The sequence below is a fragment of the Trachemys scripta genome, chromosome 2 (genome assembly GCF_013100865.1).
Source record: "Trachemys scripta elegans isolate TJP31775 chromosome 2, CAS_Tse_1.0, whole genome shotgun sequence".
NCBI lineage: Eukaryota > Metazoa > Chordata > Testudines > Emydidae > Trachemys > Trachemys scripta.
In genome coordinates this window covers 89,513,571-89,538,173 of record NC_048299.1, presented here as the reverse complement: position 1 = coordinate 89,538,173, position 24,603 = coordinate 89,513,571, and the positions used below count along the sequence as shown (strand labels likewise).

The 24,603-nt window shown below is 38.6% G+C and overlaps 1 protein-coding gene across 1 annotated transcript in view; it reads left to right on the top strand.

Moving 5' to 3' along the window:
• VPS41 (VPS41 subunit of HOPS complex) overlaps positions 1-24,603 on the top strand; it is a gene marked incomplete in the record, with an annotated part of 141,700 nt that overhangs the window by 14,180 nt on the left and 102,917 nt on the right. The window contains 3 exon segments of the mRNA XM_034761231.1: positions 7,301-7,345; positions 7,781-7,888; positions 10,780-10,857. Coding sequence (XP_034617122.1) covers positions 7,301-7,345; positions 7,781-7,888; positions 10,780-10,857 — 231 coding nt within the window.

Below are 24,603 nucleotides of genomic sequence, written 5' to 3'. Positions count from 1 at the left end.
AATTAGAGTGACTAGGATTATTGTATGCGGTTGAAGTGGTTTTATAATTCCCAATGGTTTGGTGTACACAAAACTTCAAGTGAGAAAAAACAAATAGACAGCTGAAGTGAAACCAAATACTTTTGTGGACTATATTTTTTTACATGTCACTTATGAGGATTGTTCATGTGCAGTATGTCTTCTGTACTTCTGCTTCACAGCTTGGCTTATGTCTAGACTTGTAGGGGTGAATCTGGAATTGGTGCGCCACACATATTGTGAGACTTTCTTTATACCATGGCAGTCCTGAAAAGAAATAAAATGCTGTGTGCTTTTCCTTTCTTCTGTATATTATTTCATCCTTGGAATGCAACCATCTTAATATTTATTCATGGGCAGCCATATCATTGTAATTCCTTGCTTTAGTATACCTACAATTTTCCCAAAGAAGCCAAAGGATTAAATAAATCCTCAGCAGAAAATCCATCAGAAGAAAAGAAAGAAGAAAAGATTTCTCACACCAATTTTCCTGACAGCCTGATCCATATTTGCCAAAGATCAGCATGTTTTTGGTGATTTGGCTTATGAAGAACCATACTGGGGTTGCACAGGAGTTGATTCGCTTCATGTCCTTACTCAGAAAAGCAGTGTATTTTCACCATAAAACTATAGAGGTCAATATTTTTGGCAGCATAAAATACAAGTGTAACTTCATGAGTTGGTAACCTCAATCTGAGCACCTCCATTCTATTGTATAGCAATAGCCATATTAATACAAATGTATTCTTCTAAGGTTAGAAGCTTGCAAGGGTTTTTAATATTTATTTCAATTTCATTTTTAACTCGCTTAGTCCACATGGAAAAAGATGCTATGTTGTCAGCCCTGGAGAGAGAGAGAAAGTTTTCCTTTCTTTGCCTGTGGAGTAGGTATAACTGGGGAAGTAGAGTACATTTCTTCACACTATCTTGCCAGTGGTTCTCTAACACTGATATATCTGCAGGCTGGTCCTCCACTACCTCTCAACATTTTACTTTCAACTGGATCAGCAATAGAATAGCTTACTTTAGAGCTTATTCCATTTTGTTGCTTGGCTCTCCAGCAAATTAGGGTTCTGAACATGAAAGGCTACTAAATGTCTCTCTTTCCTGTCCAATTATTTTATATGTGTATATCATAGTAATATATCTCTGAGTGCATTGAGAAAAATTGACAAATTATGATCCTAATCCTGACAACACAGCTTCACCCTTCAGAAGCAGAGAACAGGACAGACGATAGTCTTGGCCTTCACAACTTCCTCTGGCAAAGAGTTCCACAGGTTAACTGTGCGTTTTGTGAAGAAATACCAGGGGTGAAAGGATGTACCGGTAAGAAGCCGGTACTGTCCCGTACGTAGCCCAGGTTAAAGCACTGCTGCGGCAGCACTTTAACGTTGCTGCCCCTTCCCTCCTTCCCCCACCTGTCGGCGGCCCTGCCAGTAAGGACCCTACTGGCAGGGCCGCTGACAGGGGAGGCAAAAGGGGCAACGACGTTAAAGCACCCCTGCAGCGCTTTAACATCATTGCCTCTTTTGCCGTCTCCCCGGCCACCGACAAAGGAGGGTAAAAGGGGCAGCTGCCCCAGGGCCAGTGATTTAAAAGGGCCCAGGGCTCCCAGCTGCTACTGTGGTGGCCAGAGCCTTTGGATCTTTTAAATTGGTGGCGGGGGCCAGACAGCACGGATAGGCTGGCTGGGGGAGGCTGACCCCCCCCCAGCTCCGCCCCTTCCGCCCGAGGCCCTGCCCCTTCCCAAGCCCAGAGCCCTGCCCTTCCCAAGCCCGGAGCCAGCCCCAGTAGTGGTAAGAATTTAATATTTCTTTCACCCTGGAGAAATACTTGCTTTTGTTTGTTTTAAACCTGCTGCCTATTAATTTCATTTGGTGACCCCTAGTTCTTATGTTTTAAGAAGGAGTAAATAACACTTCCTTATTTACTTTCTCCAGACCAGTCATGATTTTATAGACCTCAATCAGATCCCCCCCCCTTAATTGTCTCTTTTCCAAGCTGAAAAGTCCCAGTTTTATTAATCTCTCCTCATACTTAAGCCATTCCATAGCCCTAATCATTTTTGTTGCCCTTTTCTGAAGCTTTTCCAATTCCAATATATCTTTTTTTGAGATGGGGCAATCACATCTGCACGCAGTATTCAAGATGTGGGCGTACCATGGATTTATATAGAGGCAATATGATATTTTCTGTCTTATTATCTATCCCTTTCTTAATGATTCCTAACATCGTTTGCTTTTTTGACTGCCGCTGCACATTGCAACTACCTCTTCTGTTCTTGGGTGTGGGAACCAGTCTAACATGCCTCATAGTGAGGCACGTGGGAAATAGCTCCTGATGGATTCTTTCATTGCCAAATGTCAACAGTTCACATTAGAGTCTTATCACCACTACATGTGGGTGTGTCAGGACTGTGGCTGAGCCACGTCCTGTGCTGACTGGCCAGCGTGACCTTCGGCCATAAGGAGTATACACACAATGGTCTGAGATACAGCATGGTCTCGTGGACTGAGAGCAATGGAGTCATTTCAGTTCTGGTACTGACGCCCTCTGTGCACATGGTCAAGACATGTACTCCAGCATCTTCAAATCTGATAGATACCCATATGTAGTGGTGATATGTGTACAATCCTTTGTCCAGCTCTGAGTTTGCTGCCACATTTTGTGGTGGCCGGGAATCCTTTAAATTTTCGGGGTAAAACACTGTTTTGCAGGCCTATCCCGCCTTGGCTAGAGCTGTGCTCTTAATACTGTTGGCAGAGCTGGTATCCAAATTCCTATGAATGTTGCTCTTAGAAGTGGTACATGTGATTATAGGACCCTACTCCTTCCAAATCAGCTGTGGGAATTTTTTTCAAAGACTCACGCAAACTTAACTAATGCATAATGTCCCTAGAAGTGAGCATACAGAAATTATTTATATGTTGGTGACCACTCAAATTAACATGCCTGATATGGGGCCTTGAGCTGACCAAAAAGTAATGGATTGCCTAGATAACTGAATTCTGTTAGATATGTGTAGATGAACTTTGTACTTACATATAGAGAGGAAGACAAGTAATTCTCCCTGGATACTATGTAAAAGTACAGAAGTCTTGTAATCTTTCTTTATCTGTTGAAGAATTCTTGTGACAAGTGAAACTACTGTGAGCCAGCTCACAAAGGGTATGTTTTATGCACTCTGCATAACCATAAGAAGCTCTCTGAACCTTTATGCTAGACTGAGAACAAGTGGGGAGAATAATTGGAGGTGGTAATTCTCCATTGGCTTCACTTAGAATCTTGGTGCAGCTCCTAAACTAGTATCGCCAGAAGTGTAGCACAAACCCTGTCAATAAAACACCCAGCTAGCTCCAATTTCTTTTCTCTGTGGTACAGTGATCACTATTTTAAAAGTCCCAAACTTCTCTACAGATGTCTTCTTTTTGGTTTTAATAGGATTGCAATGCCTAACTCTTCCTTCATATTCTTTAAGCATTAATTAATCAAATGTTCTGTATGAAATCATCTTTTGGTTGACTCCTGTCTAGCTTGAAACATGGCATTTTACTGAAGTTTCTCATTCACATGTTGTGAAATCGGAAGTTATCTGAAAGATAGTCTGGTGAGAGTTGGTTGTGAGAAATTACTTTTTCCTGGTCTGAGGTGCCCTGCTAAAAAGTGTGTATCGCAGCAAAGCCTTTCAGTAAGTAACTTTAAGCATGTGCATTGTCACATTGTAGTCACTTCAGTGAGCTGAGTTGTGTGCTTAGTAATGCATGTGTTTAAATGCATTGCTGGATCAGGGCCTCGAACTGTAAGGGCCACTGTATTCGTTGGCATCCATTAAAAGCTAAAGACAAAGGATGTTGATTAAGTTTATTTCCATGAAAGGCTTTATTTGCAACATACTAGGTAGGCTTTGAAACTCATAATGACAAATTATGCAGGAAGGATGGCACTTCATTGTCAGTGTCCATAACACAATTAGAGTATCCATAACCAGTAGAGCATATAGTCCATGTGACAGACTATCCTGTGGGCAAACCCTATGCTGCAGGAATGAATATACACTAATGTAGTAACTCAAGAAACTGCCCACAGAGTCTCTCTTGAGACCATCTTTGTAAGGTCCTTATGTCAGTTTTCACTGTATATTGGGTTCTACTGCAGTCCTTCTTGTAGGCAAAGCTGGGAAAGACTGATTCAGAATATCTCAAGAGAGTTAGGTTATGAACCTAGTATTGAGAAATCCGAGTGATGTCTTCCTCTAACTAAACTGGCCTTTTTAAGACTTACTGCCACCTTTTTAGCTCTCTGTAGTCTATTATATTGTTTGGCTCTTGAAGAGTTGGTAGTCCACTATATACAGACAGATTTGAAGAATGGAAAGAGGAGCATCTTCCCATTTCACTTAAGGAGCTCCATATTAACAGAGGATACAGCTCTAAACAGAAGTTCTTTTGATCTTATTAGTTAATTGTGTTAGTTTTGTGTATGGCTTTCAGTAGGAAATATTCTAAGGTAACTGGAAAAGATCTTTATAGCATATACTGGGTGTTTTCATTCTCGGAATTAGAAAATCTAAGGGAAACAGAACAGCAGAAACACCAATGGAAAATAATTTTTAAAATGGTGTTCCCTGTGGTTTACAAATTGTTAATTAGTTAAAAAAAGCTGGAACAGCCATGCTACAGTTTGTCTGTTTTCAACCAAGATTTAAATATCTCATTGCAGAGAGCTTCAAAAATTTTCTGTATAGTACTTTTTTTTTTTAACCTTCTAACTTTGGATATTTTCAAGTGCTGTTTGAATAATACTAAACAAATATATTTGACAAAAAAATCAAAACTCTAAGTGTTATGAAGCATTAGTTCTCTGGGTAACAAAAATATGAAAAACATGTTAAGCTATACTACAAGTAACAGTAATATAAAATTTATTTGCAAATGTTTGAGAGTCCTAGGATGGTTTAAAGGACTTGTCTTTTAATTAAAAGTGCCATACACTTAGTAAAAATCCATGTTAGTTGAGAAATTGATTTTTTTTTTTTTTTTTTTGTAAAGCTGAGTTTTCTTGTATGGGGTAAATGTCACTCTGTTCATATCTTAGCTTTGCTGCAAGTCAGGACTTGTACTATTCCACCAGGTTGTCATAGAAACGCAGCTAACTGTCATCTCAACTCAGGCTGCTGATGGTTTTATTTGTAGGTTTGCAGGATTATTAAAATTTAACAAAAATTATTGATTTGCTTTTTATTAATGCTGGCTTGTGTTTACCTTAGAAGTTCAGGCTGCATAAAAGCTTTTCCTGATAAGAAAATATTTGTAAGATGTTAAGCTCAAGTACATTAAATGTGTTTGACATTTTCTCTCTCATTTAGAATGTGATAGTCTGTGGCAATAGAGTAAACTTGTATTTTTTTACAAATCATTTTTCATTTCCTTTTTTTACAATGAGGCAGAAATTTCTCAAATTCACCTTTTGCCTGACTTTTACTTTACATAAAAGATACCTATCAGAAAAGCATGAAGTGGGTACATCATTGTGGCTAATATTTGAAGTTTTCATTTTATATACATTTTCTTGAAGCCTGGCAGAATGCTTCAGTACACTGAGTTTTGAAAGTATATATATTTTTATATGCATGTGCAGGAAAAATTATTTAGTTTCCACTCATAAATAAGACAGGCAAAACTTATTTACAGTAACACTCTCTAACGGCCCGTGGGTGAATGCTTTTATGCAAAATACTCGAGAGACTAGAATTAACTTTTCACATTGGTTGCACATATGATGTCCAGACTTCAGCAACATGTGGAATCTTATTACAAAGACTGTTTGCCTAGAATTGAATTTTTACTTCACATATTTATGTCAGATCACTGATGCATTTCAAGTGTAGTCTTTGTAATGCTGTAAGAAATACAGTAATGTATTAATTGTTGTAAAATATATAAATAAAAAGCACTACTTTTTCATGCTTTTTACAATTTTCATCTGTTAAGGATTTGGAAGCACAGGTAACTTAGCTGACTTTTATGTACAGCACTCTAATTTGACATTGTCATTCTGACTGGTAACAACTTTGTTCAGTGTTGGATTTACTGAATAAAATTGTTTCTTGCTGGACATTTTGACATTTCACTTCAGACAACTATGTCATGGTTGTTGACATCCCTATATTAATTCCTTTTGTATGCAGCAATAAAACTCTCGAACAAATTTTAAAAGAACCTTTTATTCTAGCATGTATTCAGTAAGTTGGTGGTATGAAATATTGAATTTCTATCATAGTTTCATATTTTTATTGTGTTTTCTGGAAAAGAACATATATCATGATAACATGGGAGATAATAGTTTAAACAGTCTCAGTAGTTTAGTATTTTAAGTAATCATATTGGCTTTTAATATAGCAAAAGACTAGTTTGTTTTTACTTGATGAAAGGCTTAAATGAAATACTATTGGGTTTTTTTGTTTCTCCATTGGGAGTTATATAGCCTTTATACTCATTAGACATGAAAAAACAGCACATCTATAGCACCTTTTGTCTGAGGCTCTCATTATGCTTTATGAATATTAATTGAACCTCCTACGCCCCTTTTTGAAGTCAGTATTAGAATCATTTCACCCATCAGTGGGGTGGAACACCGGAGTTGTTTTAACAGTGCACTGCAATGATACACATCTTTTTTAGGACAGAAAGTGAAAAAGAATACTATATCCAGTATGTATACACTAAACTCTTACTTTTGATAGTGGTGTTCTCATTCTAATTGAGAATAGGGGGATGTCATTGTAGATATACTACTTCATAGTAAGGATGCTTTGGAATATATAATATCAAATGAAGCTATTAAATATAAAATGTATCCATTTGCAAAATATAAATAAAACTGCAGTAGGGCATTTTGGTATAAACACCCAAATACTGTATTGAACCTTGAGCATTCATTTATAGAAGGTACACAACTAGATTGACTGTTTGTTTTGATCAGCTAGCTCTCTCTCTCATATCTAACCATTAACTTTGTGTCACTTTTATGTACCTTTCCTCAGTCCTGAATGCTGATTGGATGACTACATAGTTTGTTTAAAGGGTAACAACAGGGTAGGTTTGAAGTACTAGAAACGTGCTAGATCAGTTTATCCATATGAAGGTTACTGTGTCCAGATCTTTTTCTCGAACAGTTTTGCAGCAACATTTCTACTTTTTGTTTGTTTGAACATAAAACCCATTGACATGTCTTATACAGGTAACACATTTCTAGTAGATATTTTTATTTTTATTCACAGCATTTTGTGTCTGTCCTTCCTACCGAGGTGCAGCATCTTGTAAAGGTCTTCAAGTTTCTTGTAATGTGCATGCTTCAACTCGGAGCTAAAAGTGGCTACAGCTGCATACTTTTTTGTTGTTGTTATCACCAACTTTGCCATATCCATACTTTATTTTTTTCTTAATTGGGAATGAGTAACATTATTTAACAAAGTACCCATGTACATTTTTCCTGCTTGTTACAAATCAACTAAGTGCCTCTTACAGTTTAACTGTATCAATTTACTTATTTACAGTATTGTATTTAGTTGCACCCAGATCTCTGGTACCAGTAATTGGAATGTTAAGTATAGTGGCTGTTGTTGAGAGATCATAGAGAACCATTTATGGCTGTTGCTGTGTGATAGTATTTGGGGAGTCTTTGAGTATTTGGTATTTAAATTAAACTTAAAAAAACCCTCCTTTTCCCCTCCCTCTTCCCCAAACTCTTAATAACATAGGAAGATGAGAGTGAAGAAGAACCCAAGCTGAAGTATGAAAGGCTTTCTAATGGAGTGACTGAAATTCTCCAAAAAGATGCAGCCAGTTGCATGACCGTGCATGAAAAGGTACCTTTTTCTTTTTTCTGGGTGGGGATATGAACTAACTGTTTGCTTGTTTTTAAAATATCTGTCTGTTTATATGTTATCTTTATCAAAAAAGTTAGAGATTTTGGTTAAGGAACTGACAAATCTGAAGATTGTCTCAGCTAAGTAAAGTGCAAGCTGAGCTGACTTAATAGTAACCTCTTGTTGGACAATGCTTGCTTCCCTCCCCCCCGCCCCATGGGGTAAGAGGTAAGAATTCCATATTTTGTAAGGTGGAATGTTTATATGAGCTACTGTGAGATTTAGTTCTAATTAAAAAACTTATCATGGGCTAGGATCAAGATGCAGTCCCAACTTTATCAAGTAAAGAACTCAGCATCTTTTGAATCATTCCAAACAAACTCAATCCTGCCAGGGGCTGATTTCATGGGAGAGGGTATTCATCTGTGGAAGACAACTGAGATTTTGTTAATTAACCGGAAAGTAATTAAAATACATTTATTCCTGATCCTTTACAAGCAAACTAGGCTCAGTACATTCAGACCAAGGGATGCGACTCAAAACCTGTACTAACATTAGTCTAAAAGACGCAGGAGCAAAAGAACACTGAAGATAGAAGGGCTTGCATTGATGGGAATAAAAGTACAGTTTTGTGAGAAGATGGAGTGGCAACTTCAGCTATGATTTTTGTAACTCTGTCCATCAACTAAACAATTTTTTTCTTTTTCTGAATTTACTTGCTTTTAATATTAAATTATAAAATATTAAAGACAAGTACATTTGAAAGTATATGACTTTAATGACTCCTATCAAAAAGGTGTTACAACTGTATATATTACATTTTTTAATATAGTATATATATATATATTTTTTTAGTTATAATTTTCTGGCAGACCATAATGGCTGCAAAGCAGCTACCATTGGGGTGTCTGTGATATGTTGTTTTGTTATACATTCAAGATTAAGACTTGTGCTGAGTGTTTCTTTATTCAGAATACTGGCGCAGCTGCTCAAGAGGCACTTTTTAGGGTAGTGAAAGTTCATGTTTTAAATTTGTTAAATTTTAAATTTAACTGTATGAACAAAAAACTGTGAGTCTCTCTTTTAAACATTAAAGACTTAAAATCAAACAGATGTTTTGAAAATTGGAAAGAAACTCCTCCTAGTCTGGGATCTTTTTTCAGTCTTAAGTGAATTTTTAAACCCAACTGATTAAATAGAATTTTATATATGGAAATTTCCAGAATACCAACCTTAACTATAGGGTCGCAAAGAGTGACACTACAGTAAGGCTGTTTTAAGTATCCAAACACTCTTAGATTTCTACACTATTTATGAGAAGGATCAATATTATTAGAAGCTAGAGGATTGGTCTTTTGGGAATTGGTCTGTTACAACAGAGAGCCTAAAAGCAAAGGTAGAGTGTAAGCTTTTTTTTTTTTTTTTTCGGGGGGCGGAGGGGCGTTAAGGAAAACCATACGAAAGAGTTGGCATAAATGACATTATAGTCCTATTATACACGTACTTCTGATTAGAACAATTTGACTTTGTTGGGAGTCCCAAATTCTGGCTTATATAGTCAGACTAATTTCTCCCCGGAATTATTTTTTCTTTCAATGCTATAGCATCATATTTTCACCAGGCTCTCTGTCTGCACTGGATGACTAATCGTCCTGGCACCTGGTGCATTCAAGCAGGCCTGTGCAGTGGAATAGTCATACCTAGTTATGTCTGCACACCTGATGTTTTATTAACCAGTATTGATTTTTTTACCCGGGGGACTTTTTTCTTCCTGAAAAAAGGCAACCTTGCAGGAGTGAAAGGCATTGCAGGGGATGAATTTCTAATGAACCCCTTCTTTCCCTTTTTTTTTACTCCTCTTTAATGTAGCTTCATATTTTAAGTGCCTGAACTGAAATTTCATTTTAAGCAATTCCATTTTGATAAATCCTTTTAAACCTTGACTTTCTGTAAGGTTATTTTTTAAAGATTGTGCTGCTTGACTGACACGCTTAGTAGTGCTTGTAAATTTGAGCATTTCATTATTGGTTGCAATGAAGCATGCTCACATGCAGAGAAATACAGAGAATTTAGGAGCCTAGGCCATTTGAGTAATGCTAAGTAGAAAAAAAAAAAAAAAAAGAAAAAAAAAAAGAAAGAAAAACCATCTGTCATATATCAAGTAGTACTGAAGTTTCTGCTGGTTTGTTTAGGGTTAGTTCACACAGTTCAACTAACTGTGGGTCTCCTGGAATCATTTGCCTTTTTACTTCTATCAAATAAATGTGTAGTTCTGTTATGTGTATTTGTTGAGAAATAATTTGTCATAATTAGACTATCATAGTATAAAATGGCGGGTGAATGCATGCATCATTAAATGTCGAAATAGCACAGTGTCAAAGAAAATAAAGAATCAGGATAATATTAAGTAGATCTTTAAATAGCTTTCCATGTTATGGTATTCTGTGTAATAAGGGCCTAAGAGTTGGTAGCTTTGTTTTTGAATATTTATTGTATTGGCAAAGAAGAATTAAAAGTAAATAGCTTCTTAATAATTTCCATAGCTTTATTTTCAAGCATGTGTTACCCTTGCTTTCACGCTGCATTTTTAATTTGCTGCCACAGTCCATCAGGCAATATGTACAGAGTGCAGACATACCATTAGTTGTCAGTAGATGAGGGTTCCCATGACTCATTCTGACAGCTAACTTGCACGATCACAATAATATGGGCTTCAAGCCCTGTTTTATTCTTTAGGTGCATCCAAAATAAGCTTCGTCCATAGAATAATGTCTTTTAGGTTGCTGTTAAAAAATTAATCTACTGAATATCCTGGAGTTCTTTACCTGGTGGGATTTTTAAAGTTGCAATGTATTTATTTAATCAGTCTCTTTCTCTTTTTCTTATCACAGTTTTTGGCACTCGGCACACATTATGGCAAGGTTTATTTACTTGATGTCCAGGGAAACATCACCCAAAAGGTTGACGTTGTAAGTAAAACATAATATAGAAAAATTGTATTGCGATGCAAAATATTATGATGTACCAATTAGTAAATGAGGCTATTGCTCTCAATACACCTGAAATTTTAAAAATACATTTCAAAAACTCCTCCTGTTATAAGAAGATGAATATGAAACATGGAAAAAGACACTATAGCACGTTGTCTTATGTGGACGCATCTCAGATTGCATGTAGGATGTGTTCATCATTACTACAGAAAAGGAAATACATATTTGTGATTGTAATTAACGATAATCATCTACCTCCTCTAGAGGCTCTTGACTTCCTTAAGGTATTAGCCGACTTATTAGCCGACTATTGTTGATTGTTAGTATGTGTGCTATCATCTTATCAAGATGCCAAAAGTAATTGAAAATTGATTGATTGCCTTGCTAGTTCAGTTTATCTACTGCAAATATATAAAGCTAATATTTTATGTGAATGTTTTGAAGCTTAGACTCTTAAGGGATGGTATTGATTGAAGGAGAAGAGGCAGACTTTTTTTTTTTTTTTTTATTATTGTTGTTCCTGGAATCATTGAGGATGAATGAAATGTTGAATTTAAAGCTGTGTTCTAAGGTATTAAATGCATGTTTTTAAAGTATGGAGGGTTTGAGTGTATGTTACTTTCTTTTTGCTTTGTTTTATTTTAGTAAAGTTTTTTTTTCTAGCATTGTCACAAATTCTAATGGGCAGACATCACTTTTTCAAAAGCAGCGTCAGCTCTTGTCAAAGTATCTATCACAAGATGTCGACATGTTTGCAAAATAGAACACATGTTCTGAAGCTGACACAGCTAGCTGCACATGAAAGGTGAAAGGTTATATTTTTATATTTGAACAATCTAATTACACAATTGTTTCCAAAAAAATAAAAACCACCAAAAAAAAAAAAAATCTCCTAGGAACAGCCTTTGAAGGAAATTTTATATATTATAGTGGTCAGATTGACAGTGACCTTACTTGAGATTAGTGAAAGTCAAGTTAACTGTGTGTGCTCCATCAGCCCGACAGGGTAGATGCTGACTGCATTTAATAGATTCATAGATTCCAAGGCCAGAAGGGACCATTGTGATCATCTAATCTGACCTCCTTTATGACACAAGTCATAGAAGTTCCCCAAAATACTTTCAAGGGAAGAAGGGCTTTGCCTGGCTCCCTTCCATGTTCTGATTACTTTACACAGGTGCTATTTGCCAAAGACACACACTTGTAATTTTACTCCAATCTGATTTATTTCAGGCAAATCAGAATTTTATCTAAATCCCAATTTCTTCATTTCTAAGCTATTCATTAATGGACTGATCCAAAGTCTATTAAAATCAGTTAGTGTCTTTCCCCTAGATTCAGGCCTGAAATGCATCTGCCCGAAAGTTCTATTTACCCCACAGGTGGACTCTGTGTGTTATATGCCTGAAACGCTTCCTCTTGTTGCAAGTCTCCTCTTCCTCCCAGTCCTACAACTAGTGATCACTAATGCTCCAATCCTACAAGGTGATCCACATGCCTGCGCAAAGCCCCGTTGATTTCAGTAGGGTGCACTGCATGGGCATAAGGGCTCATCTGCACAGATCCCAGGATACCCTACCATGAAATAGAGGCAAATAAAAACCCAGTCCCTCAAAGTGTGTGTGTGTGTGTGTGTGTGTGCTTTATAACACAGAATGCTAGCAACAGCTACTGTTTTATGTTTGTTATAGTAAAATTAAGGTAGGTTACTTAAGCATTTCTATTCTAAAATCCCTTTTTCACTTGCTTATAACTCTCCTAAAATTTTATTATTCCAGGTTGAAATTTTCCAGGTCTATCTTTAATTGTTTTTCAACTTTGCTCAGCAGCTGTAATGCATCAGTAGTTTAGAATAGAAAGCTGAAGTTAAGCAAGGTTTAGGAAGAAGAGGTGCCTTTTAAGATTCCGTTTAAAATTGTTTTTGATATGACAGAGTTATGTGGGTTCTAAATTATAGTGTAATATAATGTATCTTATTAATCACCAGGCATTCTAAAGCAAAGAGGGCTGCATGTGTGTGAACTGTCGCAGCTCTGAAGTACCCTTCCCAAGCTTAGTGTACAATCCCTTGAGTGCTGTTTTCCAAGATGGAGAGCTGCAACTACTGAGGCAGTTTGTCATCATTGATGTGCCTCTTTCCTTGCCAAAATCACTGCCATCCAGCCTAAACTGTGTTTGAAGTCGCTAGATTACAGAATAGAGAGACATAACCATCAGATTGGGAAGGAGCGGGACAGCCTTCCTTCCCCTTTCTTTTTCCCTTTGCCTACCATTTTGCCCTCCACGGGGTTGTGAAGAGAAAAAATCTTTTCAGGAAGGAGAGAGTCACACAGTAACCCCCAATCATACCCTTCAAAGGCCTAAGATTTTTTTTAAATGCTGTGCAGTAAGGAGAGCTAGTTAACCTTGGCTCTTGCTGGGTTCTGTCTCCAAGGAGTAAATAGGCTGAAGGCCTGTTATAATGAATGGTGGAATTTATTATTTGAAGAAAAGGATTGTTCAGGTAAGTAGGAGAAGGTTTCTCATGAAAGAAATGTTGTTTCAGATCATTGCAATCTTGGAATCATTTGCAGCCCTGTCAAATTAAGAACTTCGAGGCTAAAATTTCGCACATCTTTTTAAAAAGTTGATGTTTTTTAAGCATAGCTTCAGCTTTCTCCCTTTAGTATAGTTAAAAGGACAACAACAACTCAAAGTCTGTCTGTTTAAAAGAAATGAATTAAGTAATTTCAGGTACTACCTGTGCCCCTGAGTCTGTCTGCCATTTTTGTGGTTTTACAGCCATGTTTTACGGTATCTTAAAAATATTCTTCTCTTTCCCTGTCACTATGTGAAAGACCTACACAAACAGGGAAAACTGATTATCAGGAGAGACTGTGAAAATTACCATAGACAAAATATTGTCAAATGCAAAAAATAAATTGGGTAAAAAGTAAAACAAACAAACAAAACCTCACCCACCTTGTGTTGCTAGATTAAAGCCAATTTTTTTTTATTGGACCAACTTCTGTTGGTGAGAGAGACAAGATTTTGAGATTACACATTACTCTCATTTATAGTAATCTTAGGAGTTGATGGTAATGATAGTAGGTAAAGATATTTCAGACAGAGACTTGACTATATTGCTTTAGGACCAAAAAAACCCCCGACCTCTGCCCTTTAGTTTAACTAAGCTAACCACTATTAGGAAAACTCATTCCTGGGTTGAAAGAGGAAAAAATAGTCTAGAGGATGTTGTCACTTAGACTCCTCTGAAAACTGACAGGTAACTTAGGTGATTGTTATGCAAAATAAATGAGAAGTTTCCTCACAGTTTTCTCTTGGTACTCTCCATTTTCTCAGTCCCATTTTTCTCCTTTCTCTCCTTCCCAACCTCAGGAACATATACATACGGGAGTCTAATTATCTACATTACACTTTTTTTTCTGTTTCATAATGATTAACATTGATTTTGATTCAAAACGTGAGGCTGATTTTGGAAGACTGGATTCTTGCAGTATAGTTACTTCTGTTTGTTTAGCTTTGTCAAACTTGCAAGAGATGTGGAAAGTACCTTTGCAGAATCTCTACTGACTAATATTGATTATGTGCTTTCTATTGAAAACTGAAGTAATTCAGTACCTTCCTAATACTTTGTAAATTAAAACCAGGCAGCTCTAGAAAGTAGCTGGGCTCTTTGCATTCTTCCTTTATGCTTTTTATTTATTTATTTATTTATTAATTTTTAACGTCTAGGGCTCTTGATTCTGTAAGGTGCTGAGTGGGGAAGAAACTTGCCCTCTGGGCAGGTTATCCCATAAGCCATGAATGTTGGCTCCGATTCTGTGGAGACTTAAACATGTAATGTACTTTATGCTCTGAGAGTAATCCCATGGAAGTCAATGGGAATACTTTATAGTGTGTAATTTTTAAGCATGTGCTTAATAGTTTTTGCAGGATTAGGGATGGAGTCTTCTACACTATCTTCCTGAAGCATCTGGTACTGCCCACTGTTGGTGATGGGATACCTGAGGTGAACCAGTGGTCTATTCAAGTTTGCAATTCCTGTGTTCTCAGAAAAATGAGTAGAAGGAATCCACTAGGCCCCAACAGGTTTGGAGGCCTTCAGGCAGGGGGGATTATATGAGACGTGTTTTCTTGGTTTAGGCCCTGCATTTTGGTGATCTTGTAAATGCTATGCTAATATCCTGGTACAGACGCCTTCTCCTCACCTAAGATGCCTTTGCTCTCACCAGCATGGCTGTTTTTGTTGGTGACAAGCACTTAAGATTAACTGATATGCATCCTCAAATCACTTGCATTTGACAAACTGGTGTTCTTTTGTATTAAGGTTCAGTGCATTGAGTGATATGAAATGTGTCAACTACTTTGAAAATTATGACTAAAAGGCCAAAAATAAAACCCAAACACCCCTGATAACTCCACTAACAAAGGGTTGTGCAGAAGTGATTTACAGCGTGTTAATTCCAAATGCCTCCACAACTTTGTTTTTGTCTTAGACTGTCTACAATTGATTAATATAATTATTGCCTCAACCGACATCTTGTGGATTAAGGACTTGTAGCTATGAGGAAAGCTGTGCAAACATTTAGTTAAATAACAAATCAAAAACGTTTTGGGGGCAAAAATAGATGCCCTCTTTCCCAGGTGTTTTAATAAACATCATGTTTAAAACAAATATAGTAACTAGTGTTGGCTTGTGCCAATGAAGTCCTGTGCTTAACCTATATTTCCCCCTCTAAGAGCCACTTTATAAGTAGGGTTGGTTTTTAATATTTAATGTTTCAAAGGTGATGCATGAATGCAGAAAACAAATTTAAATAATGTTTTAAGGCAGTCTTTTGGTAGGAAGAATTGAAATCTTTTTAGCATGTAACATTTCTGAGACCATCAAGACTGGAGGAATTTTCTAAAAATCATGAAATATTTAAGAGACACCCCTTTTGTTGTAGAATTTTATAAATTTTGTTATAAATTTTGTTAAAAACATGTTATAAATTTTCACATCCCTTCCAGGCTGGGGCTTTTTATATATAATATATATGATTTACCGTATATACTCGTTCATAAGCCGAATATTTCTGGTAAAAAAGTGATGCATCGAAGAGCGGGGGTCGGCTTATAAACGGGTCTACACTAAAATTTGATGATTTTAAACACAATGGAATCATTGAATTGAATATCTAATACAGGGATCAGCAGCCCTTGGCATGTGGCCCGCCAGGGTAAGCACCCTGGCGGGCCGGGCCGGTGTGTTTACCTGCTGCGTCTGCAGGTTCGGCCAATCGTGGCTCCCACTGGTTGCGGTTCACTGCTCCAGGCCAATGGGGCGGCAGGAAGTGATGGCCAGTACATCCCTTGGCCCGCGTCGCTTCCCGCTGCCCCCATTGGCCTGGAGCCGCGATCGGCCGAACTTGCGGACGCGGCAGGTAAGCAAACTGGCCCGGCCCACAAGGGTGCTTACCCTGGCGGGCCGCGTGTCAAAGGTTGCCGATTCCTGATCTAATACATTGTGGTTTTGTGTGCTTGGAGCGTCTTCAGGCATGGAGCCCCTCAGCTCCCTGTGGCCGCGGTTTGCCGTTCCGAGCCAATGGGAGCTGCGGGAAGTGGCGGTTCCCAATGGCTGGGAACGGCGAACTGCAGCCACAGGGAGCTGAGGGGCTCCATGCCTGAAGATGCTCCAAGTAAACAAAACATCCCAACCCGCCAGTGGCTTACCCTGACGGGCCGGGAGCCAAAGTTTGCCAACCCCTGAAATATAGGGTCGGCTTATGAAAGGATATACAGTTCTTGCTATTTTTATCTATCCACTGTGGGGTCAGCTTATAAATGAACAGGCTAATGAATGAGTATATACGTAATTATTTTTAGGTCACCTCTATAAGACATCATATATATGATGTCTTGACCTAACAATATTTTTTATTTAATCAGGGTGGCAGAACAAAATAGTAAACAGGTTGTCTCTTGCAATATTGAAAATTCAAAGGTGATTTTGTTTTAGTTCTAGAATAGTTGCACTTAGTCCTGCTAAAGTTTCAGCATCTCCTGGCCAATAGCTGGTTGTCCTCCTTGCTTCGTGAGATGTCAGATGTCCTACCAACATACCTGATGTCTCAGTAGGTTGTGAACAAATGCTGCCAAGGCTTTTGAGGATAACCTGAGGCTTCAGTTGTCTTGATGCAGCTTTGAAAGAACTTCCTATCAACAGAGAACCCAACTTCAGCAATGAAACAGCAGTGTTTGCTGTGTTCTAGATGCAGTTGCTAGGGATTAAATAGAACCCAACCAATGGCAGAAGGGACATAATGCAGCATTCTTCTCTGAGTAAGATAACTTTTAACATTTGATTGTATAATCATAGAATCGTAGGATTGGAAGGGACCTCGAGAGGTCATCTAGTCTAGTCCCCTGCACCATGGCAAGGCTAAGTATTATCTAGACCATCCCTGACAGGTGTTTGTCTAATCTGCTCTTAAAAATCTCCATTGATGGTGATTCCACAACCTCCCTAGGCAATTTATTCCAGTGCTTAACCACCCTGACAGGAAGTTTTTCCTAATGTCCAACCTAAACTGCCCTTGCTGCAATTTAATTTAAGGCCATTGCTTCTTGTCCTATCCTCAGAAGCTAAGGAGTAAAAATTGTTCTCCCTCCTCCTCCTTCTAACAACCTTTTATGTACTTGAAAACTGTTACGTTCCCTCTCAGTTCTCTTTTCTACGGACTAAACAAACCCAATTTTTTCAGTCTTTCCTCATAGGTCATGTATTCTAGACCTTTAATCATTTTTTTGCTCTTCTCTGGACTTTCTCCACATTTGTCCTGAAACATGGCATGCAGAACTGGGCATAGTACTCTTGTTTGCACCTAATCAGCGCAGAGTAGAGCGGAAGAGCTAATACAGCCCAAAATGATGTTTGCTTTTTTTGCAACAGTGTTACATTGTTGACTCATATTTAGTTTGTGATCCACTGTGATCCCCAGATCCCTTTCTGCAGTACTCTTTCCTAGGCAGTCATTTCCCAGGAAGATATTACTCTGAATGTAACTTTTGTATTGTTTTAGGTTTAAACTCAGAGTGTCACTTGTTTTGATATGCTACTTGTAGCCCACGAAAGCTTATGCTGTAATAAATTTGTTATTCTCTAAGGTGCCACAAGTACTCCTGTTCTTTTTAAAATTTTCTGTTCATTACTTTATCATTTTAGTTGGCATTGTCAGGCTGTGAAAGAAGATTTAGTGGTGAAATGAAATGAAACAAAAGAACAGAATTTAAGGTAAAGACCAATTAGCTGGAACACCTGTCTTTTGCACAGGACCCACCAGAATTTCCTGGCTACTTTGCAATGCATGGCAGTGTAGATGTGGATGTATGCTTAATCTGTCCTTCCAAAAAAGAGGGTGATCTGCCTTTTATTTTTTAAGGAAAATTAATACAAGTATTTAAACAAGATTACAGTTGTGACATAAGCTAATTGCCCTTCCAGGACTCAACTTTATTTCCTCTCTAATGTGAATTAAGGGCAAGCATCTGGCTCCCGCTGAGTTTTCTATTTTCTTATTCCTGAGACGTCACAGCTTTAAGTCGCTATCCTGCTCCCATTTAAAGCAGTGGGAAAACTCTTAGAGATTTGAGTGATTAAGGATTGGCCCTTAATGTAGGAGATGTTCTTGTTGGATTTTAAAGAAAATGTTTTTGGACTTTGATTTTAAGACTATTAATTATATGATAACTAGGGCACCTGAATAGTATAGAACATCTATTTAAAACACTTCTGTAGTGACTTCAGATCATTCAAGTTTGCTAAAAACCTAGGAGTGACTTATATACCTTTTTATGAGTCTAGGTTTTTCCCAGTGCTATAAAGAGATAGGGAAATATCATATTTTGTTCTTATTGGTATGATTGGTATTAGTTATGACCCAGGACCCCATTGGGCTAGGGGCTGTACAAATACAGAACAAAAAGATGGTCCCTGGCCCAAATTTGGACATTTTATTGCTGGTGAACTGGAATATTTTCAAGTGGTCTGAGGAGCTGTTGAAACTTCTCAGTTTTCAAGCAATTCTTCCTGATAGTTTGGCCCACTGCAGAACCCTTCTAGGGCAGAAGTCATGACCACCCTGCCCTTTTTCATATTACTAGATAGGAGGGGGATCTTGGCTGGATGAGGCAGAACAACTGACAGCCATTGGACTGTTCTAGGGTTTAAAGAGGTTCTTTTGACCAATGAAGGTAAAAACAAAAAAGCCCTTATGGGTATTTTGCATATCATCTTCATGTAATTCACACGTACTTTTGGAATAAATGTTGGAAGTAGGAGAAGCAAAAAGATTAGACTGACATGGGGGTGGTTGCAGGCTACGGGAAGTATTTCTTATGGATGTAAAAATCTTATGTCCAAGTAAAGGAGATAAACTGCCCCAATACAAAAGAAGTTGGAACCTTGGCATCAGAGAGGGTTCCCCCCCCCCCCCAATCTCATCATCATCCTTTATTTATTTATCAATTAATTAATAAGAGCCAAATCAGGGGAGGGTATGTGCTATAGTTGCTGCAGACAAGGTTTTAAATTAGAATTGGTAGAAGAACTGTTCCTTGAGAGTATCTCCGACTTAAAGTGTGGTCCACAATGTAAGAAAGTGTCGGAACCACAGTTTTATGGCATTTGTAATTTGAAGTCAAAGTGCAGTATTCCTATACTAGTATGGATTAAAACAAAGAGCCTTATAAGGAAGCCAAATTACAATCAGCAGGATTCTTTAGGTTTTTTTAACGTAACTTGACTGACACAGTAAACTCTGTGTTCTTTTTATTATTATTGCTGTTATATGCTTAGTTTCTAGTAGTTCATAAATTTAAGTAAAACAACAAAAAGTAAAGTGCATCTTTTGTTCAAATACATAGCTTGCAATAATTTTACTGTTTAGTATATAAAGATGTCAAATAGTGTCATCTGGGTTTTTTTGCCAGCTATTAAAATGTCTAGTAGTGTCCCTACATTCATCTCTTAAATACTATTGGCCAGCATGTGTCAACTTTTTTGTGGTGTTAGCAAAAATCTCAACAATCATAAGTAGTAGCATATGTTTTACAGGTTAAATTAATCCAAGTCAGATTGTGAAGTCTGTCTGTTCACCCATTGATTCCATTCTACCATATTTTCCTCCTTTTATAGTTTTAACACCCTTCTCACAATGTCTGTCTATACAGACTGCACACCTTCTCCTAAGATTAAATCGCCTTTCTACAACTATTTGGTTACTGCTCAAACGCACATCACCCCGTCCTTCTCCTGACACAGTGTCACCTTCCTGGAGCTCCAATTTTACTGAGTCCTGACTTTTCTACTGGGTCAGTTTCTTGTATTGGTTGTATAGCAGTTGAACTCTCTTTGCCATTTCTTGATCCAAAGGCTCTGTATTAGATCTACCTACCATACAGCTCAACGTGGTTGAATAGGACTGTCAGGGGAACTTGCTAATGCCACTTCTTAATGAGCTGGCAGCTCCCACTCAGCTCTTGATGACTTTGGTCTTCTGCTTGGTAGTATAGAGGGAGCTCTGAGTGGTGGTGGTGGAAAATGTATTAAATCCAGTTTCATTTTAAGGATTACCCCAGAAATACAGTTAATTCTCTTATTATGAAAGAGTGCTAAATTGTAAGTAGATTATAGATACTATCTTTAATATAGGTTTGTTAAGCACATAGTAACTCAAAAAATGTTAAATCCAATAGAAGACTTTACTACTGTTCTACTAAGTAAATTTACATATTTCCTTTTCAGCCTCTTGATCTTTCATTTCCTTAGAACAAAAATAACAATGTCAGGTTGTACACAAAGCACAATAGCCATCAGACCTATTTGTTAGTACTCTTTTCTTTTATCACCATCCAGGTTCACTCCATATGTTCCCTGGATTTATGCTGCATCCTGTGACACTTTAAAAACACTTTACTTAACTTTTAGTTATTAAAATTATAGGCAGCTTTTTGCCAAATACAACATTTTTTTCAATGATAGGAGAAAATTAAGTTTGAAATTATAAATGTTATAATTTTTTGAAGAAACTTACTCAAAGAATATTTATACTTTATTTTGCCTTTTCTTTCCGTTTTGATTTTAGAGGGAAAAGTATTTCCCAAGGATACTAGTCTAGCTTTTTAAAATCCCCTTTATTTAAAGTAAATACTACAAATAACAAACTGTTATTTTTGAGGTAAAAAATAACTATGAATGTATCTTTTCATTCCCGTCTCCTTATGCTTTCCAAATAAGCTTAGTTCCTAAAAATATAAGCTGCTAATAGGTTGCTGTACATCTATCATATGTTAATATTTGAGAGAACACCATTTCCCACCATAACTCCTTTTAGGAATTTAAGAATTGACTGGCAAAATGCATTTGTTTAATGAGTGACCATCTCCTCTCCCCACTCCTGTTTGAACCCCCATGCACCTCCCCTGCCTGAGCTCCTTCTGTGTGCTGCTGGACCCCTGGGCCAGTGGAATGGTCCAGCTACAGTGTTTGCTGTAGTAGGAGTTCAGCAGTGTTAGGACTCACACAGTGCTGTCTTTTAGCAAAGAGAATACTTATTACATAGATGCGCGTTTTCTAAATCCTAACAACCTTTAAAAGCATAGGGAGGATTTGGACAGGATTGGTTCTTAAGAAGCTAGTATATTGCTGATTTCCAGAACTGTTTTCTTTTTGTTAAACTGCATCTTATATCGGAGACAGCCATTTTCCTGCCTAGATAAGGCAGGATCCTATGTGCCTAGTCAGAATTATTCAGAATTCTGGCATTAATAAAATATTATTTGCATTAGAAACTGTTTTTCTAGTTAGAAAGTAAAAAATCAACTGAATCCTTCCTGGAGGACAATGCTTGTTATCCAAGGTGACATTAATGATGGGGCTGAAGCCCTTTGTTTCCATTAAAAAAAAAAAAAAAAAAAAAAAGGCTGTTCTTTTAATAATAAAAATAATGACATAACAGAGACATAACACAATGAACAAAACATGAAGGAAAAACTAAAATTTTATTCCCATAGGGGGTAAGGTATTGTTGATCTAATACAGTTTCCCTTCTGGAAGGTGACTTATTTATTTAAAAAGACATGACCGGGTATATAGTTGTTTTTTATTGTAGCCCCAATAGAATGCTAAACTCAAACAATTCAGATTGTTCTTAGGTGTTAATGCCCTGCACATGACTTGTATAGCAACAATAGTTACTTTCAAGTTAGTCCTTGACTGTGGCACGCAGGAGGAGGCTAGTCCCTCCCACCCCTGTGCTCCACAGGGAAATAAAGAGGAGAGAAAAGTTTTGGAACTCCGTTATCTTCGCATTTCACTACTCAGAAATGCAATCCTTTGTCTGGAAACTACAGACCAGCTGGTATGGATTACTAAAAGTAAGCAGGCATTGTATGACACTGGAGTTTTGAACATAGAAAAATAGATGATACATATGTGGGGTGGGGAAGGGGGAAACAAATGGAGAATGAGTTTTTGTGGTTTGTCATTGCTAAGTAAAGTATAGTGGAGATCTTTTCCCTACTATGCCTGATATTGAAATAGATGCATATGTATGTAAATATAAATGCATTGGAGAAATTGTTTGGGATCAATTCAGCTTTACATTTAGTTTTATCTATCACAGTTAAGATACTGCATGTGGTATGCCACATACAGTAGGCTACAGTGCGCTTTATGATTCAGAGTCTCTTCTCATGTGAGTGCTCTCTCATCTTCACCACCTTTTTGGTTTGCATATGCAGCTTAGGATCCTTCTGAGAATGAGAAATGTGGGTTGATCATCACTTAGGATCTCTCTGACAGACATGGTCTGTTTTTCGGATATGACTTCAAACCAAAGGAAACTCCAGAATTGGCCCTCTGGCAACCAAACAATGTAGAATTCCTATGGACTCAACAAGCAGGAAGCTTGAAATTTGTTTTCACATGTGTCCTTTTAGTGCTCATTTGTCTACACTACGAAATTAGTTCGAATTTATAGAAGCCGGTTTTATTGAAATCGGTTGTATACAGCCGATTGTGTGTGTCCACACAATACAATGCTCTAGGTGCTCTAGTCGGCGGACCGCGTCCACAGTACGAGGCTAGTGTCGACTTCCGGAGCATTGCACTATGGGTAGCTATCCCAGAGCTATCCCACAGTTCCCGCAGTCTCTGCCGCCCTTGGAATTCTGGGTTGAGATCCCAATGCCCGGATGATGCAAAACAGTGTCGCGGGCGGTTCTGGGTACGTGTCGTCAGGCCCCTCCCTCCCCCGTCACAGCAACGGCAGACAATAGATTCGCGCCTTTTTACCTGGGTTACCTGGGTTACCTGTGCAGACAACATGGAGCCCGCTCAGCACAGCTGAGCTCACCGTCACCATATGTCCTCTGGGTGCCGGCAGACGTGGGACTGCATTGCTACACAGCAGCAGCTGCTAACTGCCTTTTGGCGGTAGACGGTGCAGTAGACTGGTAGCCTTCATCGGCGATCTGGGTGCTGGCAGCCGTGGGGCTTGCCTTTTGGCAGTAAATGGTGTATTATGACTGTTAGCCGGCCTATTACAAGTCGGGTCATCGCACATTAGCAGAGTCTTCCCTGAGCAGCAGCTCGTGCAATAGGCCTGAAGACCATCGTCATACACCGCCCCGTATTTGCTGCCAAGCACCCAGAAAGATGCCGAGGGCTATCAGTCACGCTGCACCGTCGTCTTAAGATGTAAAAAAATAGATTTTCTCTGTATTCATTTGCTTCCCCCTCCCTCCGTCAAATGAATGGCCTGCTAAACCCAGGGTTTTCAGTTTGATCTTTGGGGGGACCATTCTGTGTGACAGGTGTTTGTGTCTCTCCCTGATGCACAGCCACCGTTCTTTATTTTAATTCCCTGTGCCTGTACGCCATGTCGTCACTCGGCCCGCCCTCCCTCCTTCCCCTAGGCCGTCAGATACTACGTTTGCGCCACAGCTCGAGCCGAGAAGCGGTTCGCGCCTTTTCTTTGAATTCTGGGTTGAGATCCCAATGCCCGGATGATGCAAAACAGTGTCGCGGGCGGTTCTGGGTACGTGTCGTCAGGCCCCTCCCCCCTCGTCACAGCAACGGCAGACAATAGATTCGCGCCTTTTTACCTGGGTTACCTGTGCAGACAACATACCATGGCAAGCATGGAGCCCGCTCAGCTCAGCTGAGCTCACCGTCACCATATGTCCTCTGGGTGCCGGCAGACGTGGGACTGCATTGCTACACAGCAGCAGCTGCTAACTGCCTTTTGGCGGTAGACGGTGTAGCATGAGTGATAGCCGTGGGGCTGGCAGCCGTAGGGCTGCATTGCACCAGCCCCTTGCAGGCAATGGTATATTATGACTGGTACCCATCGTCGTCGTACTGGTATGGCTGTCAATCATGGCCACCTGGGCAGACATGCTACTGTTTCGATGATGACGGTTACCAGTCATAATATACTATTTTCTGCCAATTGCCCAATATTGTCTGCTAAGCACCCAGAAGAGGCCGAGGGCGATGCTGGGTGCTGGCGGACGTGGGGCTGGCAGACGTGGGGCTGCATTGCTACACAGCAGCAGCCCCTTGCCTTTTGGCAGATGATGGTATTTTATGATTGGTATCCGTCATCATCGTACTGGAGAGGCTATCACTCATGCTGCACCGTCGGCTGCCACCTTAAGATGTAAAAAATAGATTTG